The sequence below is a fragment of the Coturnix japonica genome, chromosome 5 (assembly GCF_054131305.1).
Source record: "Coturnix japonica strain WE chromosome 5, WE-NBRP24, whole genome shotgun sequence".
Lineage (NCBI taxonomy): Eukaryota > Metazoa > Chordata > Aves > Galliformes > Phasianidae > Coturnix > Coturnix japonica.
This window is the reverse complement of record NC_140667.1, coordinates 26,816,356-26,833,415: the sequence shown is the minus strand read 5'-3', so window position 1 is coordinate 26,833,415 and position 17,060 is coordinate 26,816,356. Positions and strand designations below refer to the sequence as shown.

The window sequence follows — 17,060 nt, the reverse complement described above, 5'->3', positions numbered from 1 at the left end:
CTTAATTGATGTTTCCTTTATGAAGGAAATATGCTATAACTAAAACTTGCAAAAGCATATGACTTGAAACTCAGTCTCACTTTTCCCTAGGGATGTTATATCTGCATATGAAAATAAAAATTCACTGTTTAGTTGGAAAGTATCTCCCATTGTAGATTCTTCTAGTTTTTTTACCCAAGTCATACTGTTTATAGACCTTCTCGTCTAAAAATTATGCAGTGAGTAATCTTCCAGTGGTAAATAGTACAAGGTAAGAGCTGCTGACTTGTACTTGCATTGGTTTACTGATGCCGCTGTATTTTCATTTCGAATGTGTCTATTCTGACACTTCATAGGAATGATCTTTTGATAGTCTGCTTATGTCAGCTGGTGATGTCATTCAAACAGTGGATACAGGAGCTTTACATTAAGGTAGATTTGAAATACTGTTATGTGTATGTGAAGGAACGGCCCTTCCACAAATAACTCTATCACAGTTGACCACCCTAAGGACTAACTTGTAGAACTGACTTGTATGTAACGTGTAGGAGAATGCTGTTGTAAATATTTATAAAGAAGTTGGGATTAGACAGTATGCTTTTTGGGATTTCCTTATGAGCTATTGCAGATAAATAACATGAAGATGATGAACATAAAGGGTCAGACTGAAATGTATTCTGGAATCACGAGTCCTTTTGTTCAACGCTGGACAGTTTTTTGTTTCTGTGGTTCTGCAGTGTGTCTTGCAAGCTGCAGCGTGCTGATGTACAGTGGCTGTTAACAGAAAGATTGAGAGAGAGTGGATGTTTCTTGTCTATTAGTGGTGCAGTACACTGGCAGGGTTTTAGAAGAATGTCTTTTAACCTTGGGCGATCTGGTGCTTTCTCCCTTTCTTCTTATGTACAATTGTGACAAATTGATTTAACTTGAATGACATAGTTTCTGCTGCTTGTTAGGAGCATACATCATCAGTAAATCCATTGCTTCTTAGGACAGTCTTCCCTTTCTAACCCTGCACTTTCTGCAGACACACAGAACTGATTCTTACCTGTTGGGATGCTGCTCATCAAGCAGTCTGCCTGCCAAAGCATTGTTCTATCAGCATCCCTGTATGAAATTCAGCTTCAGAAAAACATGTGCTCTGGTACCTACATAACAATTATGGCCACATTCTCAGTAGCATACGGACTTCACTACTGCATAAAAAGAGAAAAGAAGCTGTAGTCAAAAGCAGAAGAAAGCAAAAGAGGGAGCGGGACAGAGTGGTTTAAGACAAGAACAAAGAGAAAATGGATAAGAAGCAACAGCTGTATCATTCCTCTTGTTTTTGTTGTTATGGGGTTGTTTTTTGTTTGTTTTCATAGGGATATGGGATTTGGGAGTTGAATTATGACAGGTTTTGAGTCATCCTAATAAAAATAGGTATTCTGTATCTGTTTTTTTAAACTGTAAAAGTATCAAAATGTGTTGTGAGAAGTAGGGTGGGTTGCATTGATCCTCACAGCTTTGAGACCCTTAGTTAATACTCATCTAAAGGTGACTGTAAAGGAGTAAAGGAGTAAAGATGTAAAGGAGTTTGTGAGTGCTGTGTATTCTCAGTTGTTAAAAATTTCTCTATTATGTTCAAAAAGCACTTCTCCAAACTTTGCTTTTTACGAAGACTTTGTAGGGCTTCTTCAAGGAAATGAAATTTAGCCATCTTCTGTAGATTGGAGCTCCTTCTTTTTTTCCAGGATTTTGAGGTTAAGGTTTACTCTGCACTATGTTTGTATGTGCTAGAGAGCTTTTGATTTTTTTTTTTTTTCCCCAACACTGACATGCTCAAAACAACCCCAAAAGATTCTTATCAGCTCCTTACTATTTGCTGACTTCATTTTGCGTGTGATCATAGAAAATATTAAGTGAGAATTAAATGTACATCAGTCATTGTTTAATAGATGGTAAAGCTGACTGTGAGTTAGAATTTATATACAGTTTGTGCACATACAGACTTAGTTTCTAACATGCCTTGATATTCAGGCCTTTGAAGTAACAGACCACTTCTGATTATATCAGGGGTGCTATCTGGACTCGACTGGGAAATGCTTTGTGTCTAAGGGTGGTATGTTCCTACTCTCTCTCAGTGCAACAGTATTTCTGTATGTAACAATATATATATATATATTATCTCTAAGACCAGTTTGACAGGTTTTATGCCTAACTCCTGATAAAGTTTATTCTGTGCTGTTGTGTGCTGCAGAATGCTGGGATACTTTATAGAAGCATTGTGGCTTCAAAATGATTATTTCAAAATATTCTTAATCTGTATGTGTACAATATTTTCCAGTTGTTATTTACTTTGCATGATCTGTTCAGCTCTGATTTGGCTCAAGTTGTGTTAAAATCCAAATCCAGTGCTGACTGCCCTCTGGTAAGCTGCAGATCTCCAGCAAGACTGAGACAAGCAGCTAATCAGGGGGCATGTGAACACTGGAAAGTGAGCAGCTAAGTCAGCGTAGCCTTTGTGTTATAAGTCCCTTTGCCTTGCAGGGGCCCTGAATGATCAGATGAATCTTTGAAATGTCAGCTGTTCTTATGAAACTCACTCTTTCTTTCACTTGATTTTTTTTTTTCCAGGTGATTCACCGCTGGGTGCCTTGCAGCAGAGATCCAAGTAGTCGGTCCCACATAGATAAGACCATCCTGCTGGTTCAAATTGAAGATAAATACGTTGCTGTTGTTGAAACTGGAGTCCTTGAACTTGGGGCTGAAGTGTAAATCTCTGAGACTTAAAACTTCCCCTTCTCCAACGACTCAGAAGAGAGAAGGGTCCAGAAGCAGCAGCTCCCAGGACATAAAACTTTGGTCCAGTTGTAGGAGAGGACTTGAAACACAGATTTGTCCAAGTCCTTTTCCCCAAATAAACAAATGTAAGAAATTTTTAAGTTGTTAGCTGCTGAAGAAACATTTGCATGAAGGATAGATTTGTTGAGACATATCTTTTTGTTTATAAATTTTGTTTATGCATTGTGTAATGCTTTAAATCAACAAACGTTTCAGTTCTAAGATCAGAGCACCTCATATTTTTCTAATTGTTTTTGCCAAAAAATGCCATGTCTTGTCACAGAGTGCGTGGAATTCATCCACCTTATTTTAAAGAAATTGACTACAAACATTCAGTTTGGTGAAACACAGTGTAAAGGTTTCAGGAGTGGCAAGAAGAGACTGAACAGATGTATAGATTCTTATTCCTTATGAGCTAAAACATTAATGAGAACTGCACTAATTTTTTACAGCAATGCACTAAAAACAACCCTGAGATTGCTGAGAACATTTATTTATATATATAAATATAAGTATATAAAATACCATTATTTAAATTGCCTTTGGGATTAATCCCCTCCCTCTCCATATACATGTTGATGGTAAGGGCTGTGCCATGGGTTTGGTTCTATGTTCTGTATTTCGTACAAGTGCATTTGCTGCATCCTCTTCACAATAAATGGTAAAATAAGAAACATCTAGACATGTACCTGAGTATCCCTGTACTACAACAGAACCTACTGTGGCAGTGGTACCTCAAATCGATACAACACATCCAGCTTTAAAAGTGGACCCGAGTACACTATCTTCCATCTGTCCTCCCTTAGCTAGCTTAAGCTACCTTGCTTCTTTATGCCCAGAACTGACTGTATTGTTTCACTGGCTCTTCTCTGGCAGGTAGTTGAGTTCTGTAGGGGAGATACACAAAGGGGTTTTTTATTCTATCCTATTAAAAAAAAGAAAAAAAAAAAAAAGAAAAAAAAAAGAAAAAAAAAGAAAAAAACCCAACAACTTTTAAAATGCTTTTATAGAAGGCACAGCCCTAAACGTATCACTTCTTCTGCCACCTTGCCTTTTCTTTCCCTTTAGTCTTCATTCTTTTCTATGACTTGAATTTTATTTTCTGTGATTATACATTCTATGTAAGTGTAATTTGAGTATTTATAACTGTGAAGTTGAATTATTCATGTGTTACATATCCTAGGTTTTATTGTATTTTTTTAAATGTGTGTATTCAGGGAAACAAGTAACTCAGAACTACCGTGGGAGCGTGAGAGGGAAACTGGTTTGGTTTTGACTTGCAGTTCCTATGACTCCTCTTAATCCATAAGAAAAAAAAATGTACCTATTGTGATTGTTTCCTGTTTCTGATCTGTAACTATGTAGGATTCTGTGCAGAATCTGCACGCCGTCCGAGCTTTTGGGAGCAGCCATCTTCTTCCCAGTCACCTCCGCTTCTTTCTAAGTAATGTAATCAGAAGAGACTTCTGATACACCACAGACGTGGTTGCAGTTATTTCTCAGATAAACCCTATCCGTTATGTACCTGGTGTAAGAGTGAAGTTATATGGGATGAGGGAGGGGGGAAAGAAAAAAAAGCAAGAAATGTCTACTTAAAAATTCCTGGTGTTCTGATTCAGGTCACTGTATGCTTGCTAGCTACAAAAGGGTAGTTCTGTGTGCCTGGTAGCTAGGCAGTTGTTAAAACTCCCCAGTGAATTACGCTGGGGCCTTGCTTACATCATGCACTATGCAAGTAGTGCTCCAAGTACTGTGCATTCTACAGATACATATTACTAGTCGTTGTGTGCACTTGGTCCTGGTAGGAATGCACAGTTCTGGATCTGCCACCTTTGAAATAGTCTTGCTCTTCCACGTAGCTCGTCATATGTGCACACTGTAGTATAGTTAAATTCATCCACCGTGTATTGGGTTTAGTACAGCACACAAACCTCGGTCAATAGTCTTGTAACTTTGCTGTCAGGAATGAAGAGCATTTGTACATTTTAGATTGCAGGTGTTTTGTTTAAGGTTTTATTCTATCTTTGCCCATAGGTGGATTACAGGGTTTCCTCTATGACTAGGAATATTGATTGCTTCAGCAAGGTTCTTGAGAAAGAAATAGGCCCTAATTGGATCTTTGTCTTAGAAAGTTGCTTGGTGGGTTTTTTTTTTCCTCCTGTACTGGAGCCTTAAGGTAAATGATTGAAAAGGGAACTACACCAGGGTGGGGGATTTTTGTTGTGCTGTTCTCGTTTTTAACTCGATTGAGGCAACTTTCAGTAAGTTCACCTTGACTCTGAACAATCTATGCCATTGTCTGCAATGCAAGATAACAGCAGTGTCTATTGCTGCTGTTAAACATGAAGCGATGGCTTCAGGTAACGGAAGTAATGACTTGTTAACATAAAAATTCTAGTGAATGTGTAACTGGAATTAAGTTAGCAAACAGCAGATGGGGGAGAAAAGAAAGGCTCTTCCCTAAGGGATAAAGGGAGTTGATAGATCTTTCTGTTTTGTTTTTTTTAATCTTAAGACTTTTCCGCATCTTGCTTTTGGGAGATGAATCCTAATGTGTCTGGGTTGCAGGCTGATGGCTTCTTCCAGAGGTACTCGGCAAACACCTGCTGTGTGACCATAGTGCAGCTCTCCTGCCTGGTTGAGGGCTGCTCAACAGAAGTCACCGTGTGATTTTTTTACTCTTCCATAAGGCTTTGGGAAATTAGCAGCTTTTCCTTTGGTTTTCTTGCATTCCGACCTCTAAAGGTTGATATGCGACTGTATGTTGGTTTGTGCAAGATTGTGTCTTGGTTCTGCTGTGAGTGTGACAAAACACATATAACTCCGCACAGGATAGATCTGTCCTTGGGTAGAAACTTTCTGTTCTTCTTGTTCTATTCTCTGTGATTTCCATCTTGATGTCGCATTTTCTCCCCGTTATGGGTGTAGAAAGGATGGTGATTTTCCTGGTAGTCCTGTCAGTCCAGACTGAGCCCAGCATAGAACACGGGGTTGCTTCTTCAAAGCTTTCGTGAGAGCCTCTAGGTGAGTGCGTGAACTCTGGCTACTTCTCATTGTGTGATGTTCTGTAGCCATAAGAACATTCCAATTAAGTCCTGTTTTAGATGTGCACCGACCCAAAAGCCATTTGTTGTTTCTCTCTTTTCTTTGAAGGTGATATCTGTGTGTACATACATAAATACATACGCATTTACTGCTTCCCATGGCAAATATTTAATGCCTGGAAAGTGCTTAAAAGCTCCCGAGATCCATCAGTAAAAACAGGCTGATGTTTCAATGTAAGACTTTGTGCAGCCTGTGAGGTCTTTTGAAAATGGCCTGAATTAAAAAGAAACCAAAAAGGTACATGACACCAGTGGTACCTATAACTGTGCCCCTTACTCTGTACGGTAATGGTGATGACTTCAGAGCTTTCCCTTATGATACACATGGCACCACCCAGCCTTGGAGCGTAGATAATAAAATGCTGCTTGGGCTCAATCCTTCTCAGTTAGAGGAGTCTCCGCTCACAGAATGGAGCAGGACAGATTGCATTTCTTACAATTAATATTATTCAGATATTATTCTACCTATATTGGATTTGGGGTTACACCACCACAGGTTTTATGCTCTTATTTTTATTAAGGGCTTTTATACCTATTATATAGGCAATCTATTCTTTTGTCGTCTGGCTCAGTCTTTGATAACCTAATGCAGTACATTCACTGAGGCTGGATGCTTTGAGAAACCAAACTGGCCGTTACAGGTGCCTTAGTAAAAATGTGGGTCCATAACACCTTGGTGGAAAATAAAGCACGTGGCTCGTTCACCCCGGCATGATCTACCTATTTCCCAGAAGGTGATTAAGATGGCTGCTCCACAAGAGTTCAGGAGTGCATGTACATCGCTCACAGCTCACAAGCACCTGAAGAGGAGCAGCATTTCTACTTCTGCTGTGTATAGTTTGAACAGAGAACCCCAGCCCACCACCATGGCAGGGCCATGAGCAGCTGGGGCTGTCTTAGGTGAAGATTCCCCATAAGTGGTGGAGGGAGAGAGAATCGTTTCAGGGGAGGAGGAGAGCTTGTAATGGACAGTGACAATATATATATTGCCTCTACCAGCAACCGGCTGCTTTGCCAGGCATAGGGATATACGTACCTGCGTGTCTGTGAGTGTGTGTCTGCGTGTGTTACTGGAAACGGCTGTAAATATTGTAGCTGTTGAAAATGGAAAAGGCAGAGAGGGTTTTTTTGGGTTTTTCCTTTTTTTGCAACCAGGCGCAGCAAAAGGGCAGTATTGACAGTGGAGAAACACTGAGAAATAAACAACTTTTTCCACGTGTTGTCATTCATTGCACTGTTACGTTCTCCCCAGCTCTCGCTCGCAGGTTCCTTCGGGTCTCCCCAGTGCTGCGGGCATCTCTTTCACCGTGTGCTCTGTGGGCGTTGAGGGGAGAATCGCTTTCGGGTGTTCCTTTCCTACGGCTTCATTCCCGTTCTTAGCAGCTCTCCGTGCTTTAGCGGCCGCTTCCCCCCGTTCTCCACCAGGGGGAGGCCTCGTTCCGCCGGGCAGAGCCAGCAAAGCCTTTCTGGGCCTGTGGGAAGCACCTGGTTAGTACAGGAGAGTCTGAATGTAAAGGTGACACTCAAAGGGCCATTAAGACAGATAGCAGCTGGGCTGAATTCCTTTCCAGCCTCGTGTGCCAGGTGCTCTAGTTTAGAATCACCTTCCCTGAGAGAAGGAAAGAACGGCTGGCACGTGTGACTCCAAATGAACAGCTTTCTCCTTAATGAGGTGCCGGCAGCTGCTTGAGCAAGCAGGAGCTTTGCCGGGAGAGGTAATGAGATCAATGAGAAGTCAGGAGAGCACCAGTAAATGTGACAAACGTATTTCTCCTCCTTCAGCACTGAGAGCCCAGCAGAGAGCACAGCAACAGCCCTTGGCTTGTGGTTCTTCAGGACAGCAGTACAGGTATGGCACAGAGCCTGCCCAAGGCTCAGCAGTTCTCCGTCCTTGGTCACATTGAAGTTAGTGGATGTTTCTGCTTTGTCCCACTGTTGTTTCTTTGGTGGTTCTTCATGCTCCTCCTAAGGTCTGTTACCTGTTACGCTGTTACCTGCTCACAGGCTTCCTGCTTAGAGACACCAGCTACAAGGGCTGAAGATGAAAGTAACCAGAGCCCTCTTCCTGCTGAAGTAGAGCTCCTGTGTTCGTTTCTCCGTGCCCAACTTCTGCCACTTCTGCCACAATAACAAGCGATAGCTGGTGGCAGATTGCAGGTGGAGAGCACAGGTTTGTGCAGGCATTGCCCTCCCAGCAGCATCTTTCACTGTGCTCTCATACAGGGTCTGCTGTGATCTGGCTGTGGTCCCTGGAGCACAGGGCAGGGAGTGGTGGGTGCCCATGAGCCCAGAGAGGGGAAATTGGGCTGGGAGCAGTCTGAAATCCATGCAGAATGCAGCGTGATGCTGAAGCATGGCAGCTCGTGGGCAGCCCGGGGGCAGGAACACCAGCGGGGGCTTGGGTTTGGCAGCGACAGCAACTGCTGCTCAAATCTGCAGTGCCACAGACTCCCCCAAGATATTATTCTTTACTTATTTCCATGGTATCTGAGTGCCGCAGCGATGATATAAATAGACATTTTCTGGAGAAACTCTCCTCTCTGCTAGGCTACGTTTTCTGAATTGCAGTCGTGAGCCTTTTTGATTTGCAGTGGAATGGTGGGCTGCTTTGGGATGACCAGGGCTCGGAGTCGGGTTTGGTTATGCTGATCAGCCCATTCCTGATGAAAAATGAAGGCCACGTTGATAGCATCACCTCTGTCCTGGTGCAGAGAACAGCTGATGGGATGTGCATGGGGTCAGGCTTAGCTCCGGCCCTTGGGAGTAGCCCCCACAGTCCCCAGTCCCTTTGTGGCAGTGCAGGTGTGTCAGCACTGGGTGCTCAGTGCCCAGGTGGGCGGCAGGGTGCTGCACCCCTCTCTCCTGAGAACCACAGCCTTTGTTCTGGGATGGCATACCATGTGCTCGCAATGGCAGGAGGTGATGAGCATGTGAGGAACTGGCTGAATGGGTTGCAAGCACACCAACCTGTAGGTGAGAGATGGCAGGATCACCCTCTCCGTCCACACCCACTGCTAACTATTCCTATGAGCATATGCAAGGGGGAAAATCCACTCTGTGCTGCCCTGGGACATTCTGCTTGCACTGGGTGAATGCTGAGCTGCAAAGGGATGCTTAGAGCTTGGGAGTCACTGTTTGTACGCAGCCTTCGCTCTTGGTTTTGTTCCAGTGCTTACGTGAAAAGGCACTTGTCAGAATTGCCCAGGAAATGGAAATCACAGGAAATTCAGACTGCAGATGTAGCAGCATTTTTGTTTTCCCTTTGGTGAAATGCAGCCTACAGCCCTGGGGTAGTGCTGTGCATGATGGGCCCTCAGCTGTTAGCGGTGAGGTTTCCCTATAGGTGTAGAGCTGAAGGGAGCCATAAAAGTGCCAGCATGTGTGCCTGGGGTGTGCAGAGCTCGGCGCTCCCTGCTGATCTCTTGTGGACCAGCCATGGAGGGATGGATGGCAAGGCTGTGCCTTCCCAAGGAGCAAGCAGGCTCGCAGGAAATTCCGTGCATGGTACTGCTGCAATGGTGCTTGCCAAGAAACTTTGGAATCCTTCCTTCATGTTGTTTGAAAATTCACAACGAATAAATTGCTCCTGGGATTTATTAGTGACTTGGTATTTCTTTACTGAGAACGCTGTCTTGCAAAGTGTTCTGTTGTTTCTCCTCATGCTGGGAGGGCTTTTATTTGGTTCTGATAGAAGGAAGATAAGTGGAAAACCAGAGCTTTGCCAGCATTACTTCCAAGTGGAGCTGAATGAAGCTCTCAGGATCCATCTTTGTGTGTGCTGAGGCTGAAGCCAGCTGGTGGCTGCAGGTGTGCAGGGCTGCTGCCCAGGCCAGGCCCTCGCAGATGCCAGTTCCAAGGCTGGAGATGGGAGAGGAGGTGACAGCTACCCTTCTGCTTTGCTGCCTGACCGGCTGCCTAGTGGAGGATCCTACCTGTGGCTCTGGTGCCCAGACTTCTAACAAAGTCACATCTCTGCCAGTGTGCTCCAGATGGGTTGATATGACATCACCACTGAGTACATAGAAACCGCTATTGAGTGGATTTGCTGAAGTTATGATAACCTCAGCTCTAACACCAAAGTTCTGAGTCAACTGAAATACCATAGATCTCCCGTGATTAATAACAGTCGGGACATCTAATCAGGGCTTTAAAGCAGTGATGGTCAGGCAGGGAAAGTGAGGGTTATCCCCTGCAGGCAATGCTTTCAATGAGAAAAGAAAGAAAACAAGATGAGACAGCACAGCACAGGCCAGGGGGCAGCGTGCAGCCTCGCTGGGGTTTGAGAACTGGGTTGGGGTGCTTCTGTCTGCTTGGGCTGCCCAGTGCACAGGGACTGAGCTGGGCTGCTGCTGTGCAACCAGCGGGGAGGGGACCTGAGAGGCTACACTAGTGCCACAGCCCTACCTGTGTGAGCAGAGCACAGCCGGGCACTGTTGTAGTGCTTCTGGGCTTTCCTTAGGAACAGGGAAAAGTGAGCTGTCATCTGAAAGGGGAAGCTGCGCTTTGTGGTTGGAGCTGTGTTTCCCAACCCTGTGGTTAGCAGAGTAGCACTCCCCAAGGGGCTGCATAAGCCAGAGGAAAACTGACAGCAAGTGCAAAAGGGCAGGAGAAGCTCTGTGGTGAGGGCATGCATCGGCCGCTTGGGTAACAAAAGGTTTTCTTCCCCTGCTCTGTGGCTGTCTCTAGTGGACATGGTATGGGTTTATCAGGTGGATACGGGTTTATCAGAGCAGGCAGCTCCAGGCACCTCTGTGGCACTGTATTTGCTGCCAGGGATTGCCCTTCACAGGTGTCTTCAGACAGGGGAAGAAAGCCCTGGAGGAAATAGTGAGGTTGCTGCAGGCACCCTGCTGGCATTGCCTCTGCTGGCACCGGCAGCACGCTCAGCCCAGCAGCGCTTGAGCACCACGAGGCTTCGTGCTCCGCCGGAGCAGAAAAGAGTTAACTCCCCCTCAGCTCTCCTCTAGAAGAGAGAAGATGGAAATGTTTCATACCGTGCTATTTTTAAATCCTTCAAGAAATGTATTGCTAAGAGGAGAACGGCACGACTGACGTTTCCCAGAATCAGCTGATGAAAGTGCACAACGCAGCTCCTCATGGGCAGCCCAGGGAAGGTAGAACGCTCAAAATAGATTGCAGATAGAAAGGAAAAGCAGGAAACCATTACAGATCTCTGTAGGCAGCACCCCAAGGTCCATTTTGACTGCTGGCCGTTGTACTTAAGGCAATAGAGAGCAATTAAGCGAGGAGATGACTGGAAGGTTTGTTTCTCCATTGTATCCCAGAAGTGGCTCAGGCCCATTGCCAGTGAAAGGTGCCATCCTGAGGTAGCACAGACCTCTGTAACGGGGCCCTTGTCAAAGTGAGAGGGTCCCCAGACACTCCTGTGGGGCGGACACTTGGGTGATGCTGTTGTCTCTCCACCAGCTCACGCAGCCCATGACTCATGTGTCCTCCTATGGAGGCAGCACGTGGCATAAATGAATGCATGTACATCACGCTTAGAAGCAGGCACAGGTATGACAGCTCCTAATGGCTGCGCAGGAAGGGCTCTGATATGTTCTGTGTAACAAAATAGTTGCTGCTGTGCTTAGATAGCAGACTTAGAGCATCTTAGTTCTGAGGGCTTATTATTTCTGAAGGCTGTTAAATATAAATTTTGCAGTGGTTGTTCCTACTAATTTTCATGTAGAATGAATTCAGACATGAATGAGTGTGAGCTGCTGAGTGGCCTGTGTTAGCCAGGTGGTGGAGGAGGGGAAGGGCAGGAAGGGGCTCCCAGCCTTCAGTGAGATCACAGAGGAGCAAGCTCACAAGTGCATGAGCAGTGCAAACACACTGAAGATGTGACTTGAGGTGCCTTCCTTGCTCACAAACATTTACACACAGCAGTTTGTAGTGAGAGCTGGCAGGGGATGGGTGAAATGCATGGAGGTGGGAAGGTTTCAGTCACTGACAGTAGCACAGAGGTGCCCTTGGCACAGCGCAGCTGTTAGAACTGCCTGATGACCTGGTGCGGGTTTTGCAGCAGGCAGCTGCTGTGCACAAAGCAGCAGGTATGTTTTGATTCCTCCCTTCCCTACAGGGTAACCATTAGATATAAGGAGTGTATCTACTGCAGGGCAAGTAGCACAGATTAGTTAGGGATGGCAGCTGGGAGATCACTGATGTGCTTGTTCTCTACATAAAGATGGTGTTCATCCCATGAAAGGGATCCAGAGGAGCGGTGATAAGTTCAGTCTAACTTTATTCCACAGCTTGTGTGTGCAGGAATACAGAAGTGCAATTTACCTAGAGGGAGGTTTCTGCAACTGGAAATATTTAATTAAGTGAGTTATTTTCCTAGTAGTACTTTAAAAGGTTATATACCCAATTAACTGTGCATTAGACCTAGCCTCAGCCCCATTTTGATATGCTCAGTGGACTGTGAGAAATTTACTGTCAGCTTAAGAGAGACAAAGAAAAGGTAGAAGTGAAATTGGTGGCAAAAGGAGATTCTGGCTCCTTGTCAAAGTCCCCACATGCCTCATTACCTTGGTGTAAAGCCAACAGACTAGCTTAACAGAGCCGTTTATTGCTCCCTCCCCTTCCACCTATGCTGAAAATGAAGTTCTAGCCACAAATCCCCCTTTGCTAAGCCATACTTTTGTTGTTACAGACACGTGGTATCATTAAGGTTGGAAAATAACTCTAAGATCATCCATTCCAACCATCCACCTGCCACCACTATTGCCCACCAAACCATATGCCTGAGTACTACATCCAGACATCTCTTGAGCAGCTCCAGGGATGGTGACTCCACCACCTTTCTGGGCAGCCCATTCTAACACCTCACCGCTCTTTTGGAGAAGTTTTACCTAATATCCAACCTGAACCTCCCCTGGTGCAACTTGAGGCCATGCCATCCTTCAGTCTGCTGTGCCCAGGTCATGCATTTACACCCTACTGGTGAGGGACTACCCAGAGCCTGACCCTCATGGCTGCCCCAAATGGCACCTGTCCCTGCACCAGCTGCTGCTGCTGGGAACAGCTATGAGAAGAACTTTGCTTCAGGAAGGAAATTACCTGTGACATGACCTAAAATTCAGGTTGGATATTAGGAAAAACTTCTCTTCAGGAAGAGTGGTTGCACTCTGGCACAGGCCGCTCAAGGAGGTGGTGCAGTCACCGTAACTGGAGGTGTTCATGGAACATTCAGATGTGGCACTGAGGGATGTGGTCAGTGTGCATGGTGGGGGTGGGTTGATGGTCGGAATAGAGCATCATAGAGGTCTTTTCTAACCTTAATGACTGAAATTGTCTGCCTGTGTGCAGCAGGTGGTGCGGACAAAGGGCTCAGCATTTCATTGTGGTCTCTTGCTTATCTTCCTTTATTTCATATCTTGTCCTCAGTGTCCACATGCCAGCCACAGTGGAGCCCAAACCACAATGTGCAGAGAGTTACTATAAGGGCAACAGTTGCCCTACAGCAGCACTGTTTACAACATCCAGAACGATTTTGTATTTTGGAAAGGAAGGCCTGAAGAACAGGTGGCTGTTCAGACCCCTGTACTGGGGGCAGATGGAGCAGGACACAGAGGTGGCTGTGCTCTTCTCACCTATTTCCCTTCGGTCTCAGCAGAGACTCCTGGCAGCTGTGAGCAACTGCTTTGGGTTTTCCAAAGCATTGTGAAAGAATGCGATGATGTAGCTTTATTATTTTTAGCCTGTTTTGCTGAGCGAGTTATGCTTACACAACTATGTCTCTGCAGCCCTCCCTGCCCCGCACACATGTGCGCTGGTAGCCTCTACATCCACAAGCAGATTTGAAACAAAGTTGGCAGGTTGCACAGGACTTAGTGTTCATGGTTCAGACATGTGGGTAGACAAGAGACACGCTGGTGAAACTTCAGCAGCAGCTCAGCTCCAGCTGCTCCAGGAGGTGGCCCCACTCTGCCCTTGCAGGCACGAAGGCAGAAGGGTGTGTAGGGGTCAGGGATGGGACACTGAGGAAGGCTGCAGGGTGTAGGAAGTTAGTGTGTGTTGTACTGGACTCCAGCAGTGCTGGCACGGAGGGAGCTTCCTGCTTTTTCTGAGCCCTTAGTACAGGGCCCTTAGATAGAGCCCTCATCAGCCCCCTTAGTACAGGTCTAAAGAGGTTTGGCTGGAGCTCTTCTCAGTGGGAATCGATTCTGCTTGGCTGAATTAAGGAAATGCTGGTGGGACATACTCTGGCACATTTGAAATCTGTGTTTCTAGCATGGACAGGACAAAGGACACTCTGAACTGGGGGAAAAACAAGTGTGTGGGTCAGTTTTTCTATCTGTGGGAAGCAAGCTTGAAAATGTAAAAGAAAATGCAAAGGCTTAGAGTCCTCGGCTCCATCTCCCAGGTGAAGCTGGCTCTCTTGATGTGCAGAGAATACCAAAGCTGTGAGGCATTTGTTAAAACACACACAAAGCCCCATCGGGGTGAGAAGTAATTTGCACAGTAATTGCAAAAGCGGATAAGCGAGTGTGTGCCTGCTGCCCTGCTGGGACTTGTGCAACGTGGCACGATAACTGCATGCAGCCGCCTTCCTGCCTATGTCAGGAATGTCCCAAAATCCAAGGTCAGGAGAGGTCCCCTCTGCTCTCCCACAGATGAGAATGGCAACTGCTCTGTGGGGTTGCAGAGGGCTGGAGGTGGCCATGTTTCACAAGGAGGAGAGAGAACCCTCTTGAGAGCTTGTCTCCAATTTGGGTTATTTCAGAGGGGGAGCAGTAGGAAAGAAGGGGACCGAATATATAGCGGGGTCTGTTGTGGTAGAACAAAGGGAAATGGTTTCAAACTAAAAGAGGGGAGATTTAGGCTGGTCATAAGGAAGATTTTTGCAGTGATGGAGGTGAAACACTGACACGTGTTGCTCAGAGAGGTGCTGGATGCTCCATCCCTGGAGAAATTTAGGATAAGACTGGATGGGCTCTGAGCACCCTGATCTAATTGTGGGTGTCCCTGTTCATTGCAGGGAGCTGGGCTAGATGGCCTCTAAGGGTCCCTTCCAACTCAAGCAGTTGTATGATTCAAAGAGGAGGAGCAGAGACTTGGTAGTTGGAGGTGTGAGTACTACTCCATTCACTCAGCCCAAGCCCTCTGTAGTGTCAGACCACCCTATAAAGCAGAGGCACTGCCATAAGGTGCCTAGCATTAGGCATTTGATACTTAACATCTGCCTAAAGAGTGATGGTTGTTAGACATAAGATTCATTGTGTACAAAGGATGAAGAGATAGCTCAGTTCAAAGGGCATGTGATGAGTTAATGAGATAAATTGTTCAGTGTGACTGCATGCAGTATGCAACATCGATTTATTAACCCAAGTAGCTAATGTCATATGTATATTTCTTTTCTAGAGATGAACCACATTAGGTATTTATGCTGGCTGGAGTATACAGTACAGTGAGTCTTAGTGGATGTCACAACTGTAGGCTGTGGCGCTGAGCAGCTGATGGCAGAATTACACCTTGTCTTCTACTCCTGCCACCAGGCTGTCTGAGAAGCCCGGCATGGTCCTTGTTCTTTCATCCATGCACCTATAGCAGTTCTGCCTGAACACTGACTGCTCCTCAGCATTTTCCCCAGCAGGTTGTCCTGCTGCAGAACCAAGCTCACTGAGGGGTATTTCTTTGATAGTATTGGATACTTAAAGGCAGTGCCGCTGCCAATACTACGTCTGGTTGGATAGTGACATTAAAGCTAACTTGAGTATATATTGGGATTTTCTTTTTTTGGTCTATTTTATGTCCGTCATCTTTTATGTTGCTGGTTACTGTGGCCAGTAGCCAATCTTTCAACAATTAGAACATTATTTCGCTTCATCAGGCATAAAGCTTAGAGGAAATTCAATTCCATTCAGAGCACTATAGTGTAAGAGAAAGAGATCCTGCCTCGAAACCAGTGCTGCTGACTGCCAGGAGACCTGAGCTGCTGTGGGGTCAGCAAGCATGTGAGAACAGCACTCAGATCAAGCTCTTCTCTGAGTAGTAACCTTTCATGATGGAAGTCTTGGTGTTGGTGTGCCTCTCTTGAAGGATCTGATCTCTGTTGTTGAAGTTGCTGACAATTTTCAGAATCTATTACTTTTTGGCTGCTTGCAAAAGCATATAATCCATTTTTTTCTTCAGTTTTTGGCTGCACCAGCTTTATGTAGTTGTGCTCCTATGAATATATTGCAGATGACTTTTATAATTCTGAGAAACTAATAATCAAAGACAAATGTAAAATGACTAAGATAGCAGCTTAGTCGTTATTTTTAAACTAAGGCAAGCATCTATGTGAGAAATGTACTTGAGAACATTCAACTCATTCTGACATTGAGATTTTGCAGCGGGTCAGAGAAAAACCCTATCAGAAATCTATCGAAGGTGGCACCTCGGTAGCATAAAGCGTAAATGCTATTTTTCAGAAGCCAATCTGATACAAAAATATTTAGCAAACCGATCAAAATAAATCAAATCCTCTTCTCACAGTGAGTGAAAAATGTAACCACTCTTTTATATTTAGCCCATTTTAGATGGTAAAGTGCCAAGCATTGGGGCAGTGCTGTTCCGAGGAAGAGAGAAAGACAAAATACAAGCCACTTAAGTCAAAACAAGCAGGTAATCGATGACTCAGGCAGATAAAATCAAGACATTAACTATAAGCACAAGAGCTCATAAAGCCATAAACCATCATGAAGATCGGTTTCTAACCATTATAGAAGGTGATAAAAGCTGAGAACAGACATATATGCCTCCTGCTATCATTGCTTTGCAAAAGGGGCAATTCCCAAAGCAGCCTGGGAAGGGCTGTGCGAATGGGATCTGTTGGGATCTCTTCAGGCAGCAGTGAAGGGAATTGCACTGTTGAGGCAGCACAGACAGATCCAGAGACACCATTCCTGTCAGCAAAGTGTCACCTCTGACAGCCGCTGGGGCAAGTCTTCTGAAGAAGAGTTCAGCTTCCTTTTGCTGAGGAGAAGGGACATACTTCTTACTAATGCAGTAACTTCATTGGAATGCTCCAAGAAAGAGTGTTTGAATGTGAAATGAGAAATTCCCCTCCTGGTCCTACCTCTATGTCCTGTAGACCAAGTTTGGTTCCCTTTCCCCTCTCTTACAGAAAATGCATCATTATAATCCCATCAGTAAAGGAGAAGT

At 45.1% G+C, this 17,060-nt stretch overlaps 1 protein-coding gene across 19 annotated transcripts in view; it reads left to right on the top strand.

Moving 5' to 3' along the window:
* Positions 1 to 4,326, top strand: part of PCNX1 (pecanex 1) — a 75,484-nt gene extending 71,158 nt beyond the window's left edge. For all 19 annotated transcript variants that reach the window (XM_015864684.3, XM_085550332.1, XM_015864696.3 and 16 more), the window contains one exon: positions 2,596 to 4,326. In XM_015864684.3, the coding sequence (XP_015720170.1) occupies positions 2,596 to 2,736 (141 nt within the window). In that variant the 3' untranslated portion in view covers positions 2,737 to 4,326. The remainder of the gene's footprint in view (positions 1 to 2,595) is intronic.
* The last annotated feature ends 12,734 nt before the right edge of the window (positions 4,327 to 17,060 follow it).